The following is a 10004-nucleotide window of genomic DNA, read 5'->3' as shown; positions in this document are numbered from 1 at the left end:
ACAGAGCAAAGCGAGAGCGCTATCCGCTTTGTTGGATGATAGGCAAGGATAGCAATACCATTGCTAATCAAAAACTGCCATTATAACGTGGACCTCTCTATAGATTCGCATTCCACTATATTGAGGTCCACGTTATAATGATAGTATTTGATCAACTTTGGTTTAGCTATCCTTGTCTATCATTCAAAGAAGCAGGTTGTACTATCTTTTTCTAGCTCCGCAACGATGCAAAATCTGCTTTTTACAATGTAAAAATATAAATTAAGACAGAGAATTGGCTACACTGCTCTCCTATCTCCACTGCCATTATAACGTGGACCACACTAGTGATTCCTTACGCCTTAAAGGTGATTTACATATTTACAACATGCTTTATAATTCATTAGAACAGTTGCTCAACCCAACTTTTGGTAAAATCAAGAAAAGATCCCAGTTAACGTGACAACTAATTTAGTAAGAAGTAACGAATCCATAGTAACATAGAGAAACAATAGCGTAAGTAGATATCCCATGGCAATGGGCGTTTATGTCGCAACTTTTACTGTTATCTCAAGCCGATTACTGTCGATTATTGTTGATTTTTACTGTTTTGACCGGGTAAGAGTGTATGAACGGCACAATATGAGAGACTACCAGCGTCATAAAGCTTCACAGGAAAGAACTACGTGGACTATCGACTTGAGATAACAGTAAAAGTTGCGACATAAAGGCCCTATACCATGGGATATCTACTTATGTTATTGTTTCTCTATGATAGTAAGCTGTCGATAAAGTGACTTTGCTTCAAGTTATAGTTTTCTGCATTTGGAAACAGTTGCAGCTGTAATAGTTCTATTATAGCATAAGAAGATATCCCATGGTATAGGGCGTTTATGTTGCAAATTTCACTAATAACTCAAGCCAATATTATTATTATTAGCGTATGGCTTTGAAAGGTGGGGAGATCCAAGGGTAGTTCCACCTCGCCGTATATAGTCCAAAGTTCCCTAATGGAAAACCGGACACTAACGTTATAGTGAGCAAAATACAGTACTTTAAATTTACACATTTCACTTCGGAATAAAGTTCATTTTTATGTTAAAAAGTCCAAACTTCTACAAAACCGAAACAAAACACAAAACACAAAACCACTAAGCCAAATTTAGAAAATAAACTCAAGCCGATAGTCCTATAGTCCATACAAACTTACTTTTGACTTGGAGGGACATGCGCAGAAGAGAAAGGTGGGGATACAGAGGCACGATGTTGCCGTTCTGAACCGGCCAGCGGTCTCTAATTTCAAGTGACTGTTCAAGCAAAGTTTCCTGACTGGAAGCTCTCAGTCAAGTGAACCTAATCGACAAATTGGCAACTGCGACAAATTGGCAACTGCGATCTACCTATGACTATTCATCACTGTAATTGGCTGATCTCCCTCAATTTCTCTGCGCTGCATATTCTCCCAAGTCAAAAGTTATTTTGTACCGACTACAGTAGTTCTTTTTCGTGAAGCTATGTGATGCTGGTAGTCTCTCATGCTGTGACGTTCTCACACTCTCAACCCAACAAAACAGTAAGTAATAATAGACACTTGAAGACACTAATAGAACGGCTTGAGTTAACAAAATCTGCTTGAAATTTGAAACAACCTATACCGTGGAATATCTTTTTATTCTATCTTTTCTCTATGATAATAGTAGCATCTATTATACTTGATTAATAAGAATCGTATAAAACTAAGGCCCTGTTGCACAAAAGCCGGTTAAATTTTAACCATTATTAATTTCAGGAGAACCAATCAGAGAAGGCCTTCTAGTAAAGACGGCTTCTCTGATTGGTTCTCCTGAAATTAATCACGGTTGAAAGTTAACCGGCTTTTGTGCAAGAAGGCCTTCTCTGATTGGTTCTCCTGAAATTAATCACGGTTAAAATTCAACCGGCTTTTGTGCAACCGGCACTGAGACTCTCAAGATAATTTTCATTTCGACTGCAACACCACAATTATGTAGAATGCATGACTCTTCAAAGTGTTAAGGCGAGACCAAAAACGCCGTTTTTCAAGTCAATAGAGCAGGAAGCTCTCTGATTGGGTGATAGGATTGGCGCCTGAAAAACGCCTACACTCCGTACAAAATTACTTTGGACTTGGGAGGGACATGCGCAGCAGAGAAGGCATACAGAGGTGGGGATACAACGCCGGCGAAGTTTCCTTTCTGAACCGGCCAGCGTTCTCTAATTTCTAGTGAGTATTCAAGCGCTCACGTAAAACTTACAGAGTTTCCTCTCTGGAAGCATTCAGTCGACTAACTCTAATCGACAAATTGGCGCTTCTATAGTGAGGTCCTCCTTATAATGACAGTGTTTGATTAGCAATGGTATTGCTATCCTTGTCTATCATTCAGCAAAGCGGATAGCGCTATCTCTTTCTCGCTTGCTCTGTTGTCAGATCGTCTTTCAACAATGTAGAATTAATAATTAACAAAATATTTCATCTTAATTATGAAAATTCATTATGAAATTATTGAAAAATATAATTTCTTGCTTAATAAAACATTATTGATTACTAGAATGAACAGTTAATATTACATCAATAAATCTGTATCAGCTACCCTCCATAGAAGGCATTGACAAGACAGAGGATCGGCAACGTTGTTCTCCTACCTTTCACCACTGCAATATTATAACGTGGACCTCACTATAGTGAGTATTCAAGCGCTCATGTTAAACTTACAGAGCTTCCTCTCTGGAAGCCTCCAGTCGACTAACTCTAATCGACAAATTGACAACTGCGCTTTTACCTATGACTATCTATCACTCTAATTGGCTGATCTCTCTCCATTCATCTGCGCCGTATATTCCTCCTCCAAGTCAGAAGTAATTTTGTACGGAGTGTAATATGGTCTCTCACTCAGTGACGAAATTTAAAGAAATAGTTAATGATATATCGATTATGCTTTCGCAAGAGTAATTTTATTTGAAATAGTTTTTACATTTTTATTTACAATCGAAACAAGTCTTCTGGCAGACTGTCTACCAATTAAATCAACATGAAGGAAGATATTAATTTATTGTGTTAAAAACTTGCCTTAACCCACTTATAAAAAAATTATAGACTCCGTCCGTCCACACACACACACTGTCTCACAGCATAATCCATAATAGAGCAATCTCTAACTGGAACAATTAAAATGAGAAAGAGATCCTTGTACTTTAAAATGTATTTAAAATATATATTACATACAAGGATAATATTCTTTATTCGTTAATTATAATAATATATCTAAAATAAATTGTTATTAGGATTTGAAGCAAAGTATGAAGTTTATATTTAATAGCTTAATGTGTCAGCTACCAAGCCGTGCCTCAGATGTGGAACAATGGATTTAGATGAGCGGTCAAAGCTAATTTTAGATCCTGGACATTGGATGAACGAGGAATTGTCGCCGCAATTTTGATATAGATGCTCATCTTAGGCCACTGTAGAGAGTTTGGATAGCGATTTTTATAGACATTTTAACAGAGTAACACGGCAGGGAGTATATCTTATGAAGCCCATTGCTCCAGCTCTTTCAAATCGTTGTCTTCTTCTTTGGGCTTGGAACGACCTGGAAAAAGTAAAATGTTAGAAGTGTTCAATAGTATATTTCGCACCTAGGGCCGAAAATGAGACTTTTCCGGCTCGAAATCGGTTTTCAAGTCCGAGGCCGTAGGCCGAGGACTAGAAAAGATTGAGAGCCGGAAAAACATTTTTGCCCATGGTGAGAACGTTATTTTTCGCCACACAGAAAAATAAATAATATAAATATGAGAATAATTGTTTATTAGGCACTTTCGAAAGCAAAACAGGAAGTTCATAGCTCTAGCAAATCTGAGGTAATCTGAATATTAGGAAATTGTCCATGTATTTTTATTTTTAATTCTGATTTGTCTAAATAACCTAAAAGATTATGTTCAATTATGTAAGCGGTTGAGTTTATACTTTTTATTCTTCCCAATGACAATAAGATGATATTATTATAAATGTTTTGATTCTTGAATAATAAACACAAATAATGAAGTTTTTTGATCAGCTGTTTTAGCACACTTGAAATTTGGCCAATCTGAATGTCAACGTCAACAATGCTTGTTGTCATTGACTTCGGAATTTGAATCGAATTTGAATAGTTTATAATATATATCTTATCTGTATTTTATTCATCCAAATAAAATGATAGTATCTTATTGCAGAATACTTATTCAATTCTAGAAGCATAAACTGATTCCGTTTCATAAACCATTTTTAAACACGTTCATATCAAATCAGAATCAGCTGACTTCAAGGTTATTTTACAGCCCTAGGGCCGTAAAACTTTTACCGGCCTGGTCAGAAAATATTAAAATGTTCAGTCTTCATTATAATTGCATCATTTTCGGCCTCAATATGACGCACGAAACCAGCTCATTACATCCAAGTGGGGCGAAAAATATATGAATGTATCCGTTGAATGTTTGTTTAAAAAATCAAATCAATCTGATAGTCAAACTCATGACAATAACTATCATGATATTAATAAACTCATGATACTAAAATAACATGGCATAACAATCTACTTTTTGTTTCTAGAAGTTATCTTCATTATTTATTCTCTGTTCTGAATACGTTAATTTTTTCATTTGTTTCCATTATAATGTAGTGTTAGTATGTATGTTGAAATTTCCATGGCAAAATTGTAACATGCTATAAATTTTCGGCTCTACATTTAATATTTTCTAAATTTGGCTTAGTGGTTTTGTGTTTTGTTTTGGTTTTGTATATGTTTGGACTTTTTAACATCAAAATGAACTTTATTCCGAAGTGAAAAGTGTAAATTTAAAGTATTGTGCTCACTATAACCTTAGTGTCCGGTTTCCCATTAGGGAACTTTGGACTATATACGGCGAGATGGAACCACCCTTGGGTCTCCCCACCATTCAAAGCCATACGCTTATAATAATGATAATAATAGCATGCAATGGGCCTTGCAAAGACCTGGTAATACAGATTGTCATTTTGTGATGAAGAATCAATAACAGTTGAGTCCATCGTAAAAATACATGAGACCATGTCATTTATTTATTAACCTTCCGGCAGTCGCACTGTTGTAAAAAGTACAACCATGTCAGTTTTTTGCTGCACAAAACTATTGAATGGAGCGGTGTCAGTGAAATGAGTCACCTATGCATTCTAAAACTTTCTCCCCATCACTCCACTGAGTTGCAGTATCAACCGAGCAATGGTTCAGTCTTTGGGTGCCATTTAGTCGCGACAGTTCATAATGATACAGTGCATGATATGGAAAGAGACTGCCAACGAACCAATAACACAGAACCAATAACCAATTCACATCCCGTGTTTCGGATGGACACGTTAAGCCGTCGGTCCCCGGCTGCCTAAAAAGCAGTCGTTAGGTCATGTCAGAGGCCCTGAAATTGATCAGCTACGACCTGAAAACTCTGACACCAGACCTGAGCCAGCCAGGTCACTCGATATTATTATTATTAATAACACAGAATTGTTGGCTTTGTTTAGTGTACCTTATTGGGCTACAAAAAGGTAATCATGCAAATGTTCATAGGCGTAAAATGATCCAATGAGACGGAAATATTAATTATACAATTAATGAATATGTTTTGACAGTGAACAGAGTACATAACACATAAAAAATGGGATGTTGTAAAATTTACAACACGCGACTGCTCGTGTGAGTAGGGCGCAACTTCCGGAAGGTCAAATCATTCAACATAAAAACACTACTTTCAGAAACGTACTACAAGTTTGAGCCCGAAACAGTTCCAATTCCATTTTATATACGACAGTCCAAATGCAAGGTTATGTGTCACTTTTACATTTTTGAATTGAACACTGCAATCTTCAGTTGAGTGGTTCAGACATGATAATGCGCCATTTGTGAATTTCCTATCCCGTGTGTGTATGAGCCAATTCTTTCCTTTATTATATACAGAGTTATCATAAAAGAATGGTGCGGTTTCGAACATGGTTTAAAGAAAAACCAAATTACTTACAGTTAATGTTTTTTATTCACCTAATTTGTCGTCTGAAACAGTTTTTTTACATGATTAATAACTTTCAATAAGTGCGCCCTTAGTCGCTCGACAAATGTCCAAACGATAATAAATTTCTCTCTTAACATTCAATAACATTTCTTCGATTATGGTTGTCATTGGTTCTTTAATCCTGTTTTAAAGTGGTTCAGTTCGCGATTTCTTGTGAATAAACAATGTTTTTGATGTAAATTTTACAAGAAAAAATCTACCTGAACCACTTAAAAACAGGATTAATGAAGCAATGACAACCATAACCAATGAAATGTTAGCGAGAAGAGAGAAATGATTGGAGAGAAATTGATTATCGTTTGGATATTTTGTCGAACGACTAAAGGCGCACATATTTAAATTTATCAATTATGTAAAAAACTGCCTGAGACGACAAATTAGATGAATAAACAACATCAACTGTAAGTAATTTGGTTTTTCTTTAAACCATGTTCGAAACCGCACCATTCTTTCATGATAACTCTGTATTATAGATGAACTAAATAAATTTATTGCAGGCAGAATTTTGAAGAGGGGGTCGAACAGTGTGACATTAGTTCAAACATTTGCAATTCTAGGGAAGTGATAAGTCCAGTAATTAACATTTTATCTCATCAATCAGATAAGATAAGTCACAAGCGCTCTGCTGGCATTGTAATTATAATTATCAATAGCTCCGTAGGAATCAATTTGTCACAGATATATTTAAAACTAGCATGTAACCCGAGCTTTGCACTGAGGAAAATTTGGTGTTGTAAAATGTAATCTCCGCAACCTATGATTCATCAACCGCACTCGCTATAGTTGGCCAAACGAAAATGGGTCCCTCAAGGTCAAAGCTTGCTCTTGACACCACCACCCGTCTCTACCAACACTGTTGCCACTTTGTACTAAGGGTGGCTAGTAAGAGAGAAAGTGAATGTTGTGTGTGAGAGAGGGTGTGATAGTGAAGTATTGTTATTGTGGGGAGTATTGTTTGTCTTCTCTGTCCAAAGCCTGGATGAAGTGTGATGGGAATCAAATGAGAATTCATGCAAATTGAAAAATACAGAGTGAAGTGGGCACTACAAGAATATTGACTAAAATAAATAAAATTACATCACTCCACTTCCAATTGATTTATTATAAAAGTCTTCAAGTAACCTTTATGAAGTAATAGCTCAGTTTATAAATAGTTTCATTTATAAAGAAAAATCTAATCATCATTATAAAATTGGATTTCTTGATGTCATGACTCAAGAAAGAGTTATACATTATACATAACAATATTCTTTCCTTAATTTCATGATGTTGAAGGATATAGCGGATGATGGGAGGAGGTAACGGGGGATGTTATTGTTCTAACTTCAAAGAATGACACAATAGAACTTTTGAACCTGACGTGCTCAAAAGAATTTGTGACAGGTAGTGACGGAAAAGAGGAAGAGGGAAGGTATGAGAAGGAAAGAGCGATGTTCAGGGTGTAGAAATATAGTCAATGTATATAGACTGGTCGAGTGAGGGGTGGCCACCAGTGGCAACATTGCTGTGGCCTTGAGAGACCCATTTTCGCTTGGTCAACTATAACAACCAAACTACGGAGTCACTTGAAGAAAGTCCTGTTTGGTTGGTTCTTTATAGTTACGTGAACTTTGAATCACAAATTTAATGAATTTGTTCTAATTATTAAATTAGAATTAATTGATTGACAGCAATAAAAATAAGCCTAATCCCATCCTCGGTATATTCAGAATCTTTATGCAAAATTTAAAGTTAATCAGTTCAGTTGTTCAGACGTGATGATGGGTCATTCTTGCATTTCGTATACCGTACGTTTATAAGCCAATTCTTTATTTTATTATATTATAGACTAGCCGTCAGGCTCGCTTCGCTCGCCATATCCGTCTAGCCAGACGTCGACCCCCGACTGGATCGTCCAAGAATGAGATCAGCAGGCTCGCTTCGCTCGTCTGCATTTTTCATTTGAGCATTTTTATCATATGTTAGGACAATCCAGTCGGGGGTCCAGACTAACCGTCTGGCTAAACGGATATGGCGAGCGAAGCGAGCCTGACGGCTAGTAATATAATATTCCCAGGATTGAAGTAGCAGTGCCCAATCAATTTTTCCGCGATAAATGCATTTAAATCTTCAATTTGGTGCCAACATAACAAAGTCAACTCAACTTAATGCCAACCTGACAAAATTATTAATTTAGTTGCCAGTTAACAACTGTTTCGAAGAGGTACTCTATCTAGATTATAGTTCTATAGTAACATATGATATGGAAATTTCAATTATAATTAAGAAATTGGGAGAAGAAGAATATACATGCTAAAAGACGAACTTTAAACCCTTAAAAATAACCCTTAGAGTTAAAATATTGCCAAAAGATTTCTTAGTGCGCGTCTAAAGAGCCAACTGAACATACCTACCAAATTTGAACGTTTTTGGTCCGGTAGATTTTTAGTTCTGCGAGTGAGTGAGTGAGTGAGTCAGTCAGTCAGTCAGTCAGTCAGTGAGTGCCATTTCGCTTTTATATATATAGATAAACTCAAAAAGTTCAAATTATTGTAGGCAGAATTTTGGAAAGTGTTCAACAGTGCAACATTTATACAAACTTTTACTCCTCTAGGGGGGAGTGATGCACTACCTCCGCAAACAAAGCCATTGTGCAAGACAGGTAGTTGATGGTAACGTCAGCACAGGTAGGGCTCCCACACCAATAAAAACACTAGCTGATATGGATCAGCTGAAATCAAAGAATTTTTATTGGTGTAGGAGCCCTACCTGTGCTGACGTCACACAAATGCACTACGGCTTTGTTTACGAAGGTAGTGAGTGATGTCAGAAATTGACATGATATCTCATCAATTAGATAAGATAAGTCACGAGCACTCTACTCTCATTCTAACGTCCACTGGAACCGTATTCAACCGATCCGTTCGGCCGTTGGATCGGACGAATCTGCCGACCGTTAATTCGGCCGAATATGGTCGTCCATTGGAACCATTTACGTCAGTCTAGTTGCCATATTATTGAATTAACTACCATCATAGCCACCAAAATTTTTCATAAGCAATGATTATATTGAGATTTTGAGAATTGAATAAACAAATATCCACTAAATTAGTTATTCATTACAATAATCTTACCTTCAACAAATATCCACTAAATTAGTTATTCATTATCAAGCTATCTTTGTTCATAGATTCATTTGAACATTACATATCTTTTTGAACATTGATATCTTTTGTCTCGCATATACCACCAATGTAACATGCACTTGAACCAAACTTATCAACTTTTCATTGTCCATAGTTACAAGTTTATTGAACAGAACAACTTCAAAAAACAAGATTGTGGAACAATTTTAGGTTAGGAACACTAGTTGTTGTCTCAGCTCGACAAGCTAGTTCGGCCGGATAGAGCCGGAAAATCCCATTCAATGCGGATTGAAAAATTGATTGGCCGGAGACGGCCGTGCACGGCCGTATGAACATGTTGCAATGGACGAGCATCTATTCCTTTCTTTGTTGGGGGATCGTTCGGACGAGTTCGGTAGTTTTCGGCCGATGCTAGTTCGGACGAAATCGGTTCCAGTGGACGGCCCACCTATTGCTCAACAGCGTCTTATGAATCAATTTATCAGATATTTTAAAATGTAGCAATAGTTATTTGTATATCTAGAGTGAAAAGTGCTGTTTTTTCTCCCTGAGGGAAAAGTTTGAAGCCCGAGGCGAAGCCGAGGGCAACAATTTTCCTGAGAGAGAAAAAACATTTTTCACTCGTGATATACACAACATTTTTCCTCCACCAACATTTTTATAAAAACTGCTAATAAAATAATTTTTAAAAACGTATGTGACCAAACAATGTGTTACAACATAATCTAAAAAGTAAACAGAAACAGCTGGCTTGTAATCACAGTTCTCCTCCGAGAGCACTATCTGTCGGCTAAAGTTGTAACAACA

The 10004-nt window shown here is 36.6% G+C and overlaps 1 protein-coding gene across 1 annotated transcript in view; it reads right to left on the bottom strand.

Moving 5' to 3' along the window:
- Positions 1–2921: 2921 nt before the first annotated feature.
- The window catches only part of LOC120349945 (charged multivesicular body protein 4c), a 20424-nt gene continuing 13341 nt past the window's right edge, over positions 2922–10004 (bottom strand). The window contains exon 5 of the mRNA XM_039421520.1: positions 2922–3584. Within this exon, the coding sequence (XP_039277454.1) occupies positions 3523–3584 (62 nt within the window). The 3' untranslated portion in view covers positions 2922–3522. The remainder of the gene's footprint in view (positions 3585–10004) is intronic.

This window comes from Nilaparvata lugens, chromosome 2 (assembly GCF_014356525.2).
Source record: "Nilaparvata lugens isolate BPH chromosome 2, ASM1435652v1, whole genome shotgun sequence".
Taxonomy (NCBI): Eukaryota; Metazoa; Arthropoda; class Insecta; order Hemiptera; family Delphacidae; genus Nilaparvata; species Nilaparvata lugens.
This window is presented reverse-complemented; position numbering and strand designations above follow the sequence as displayed.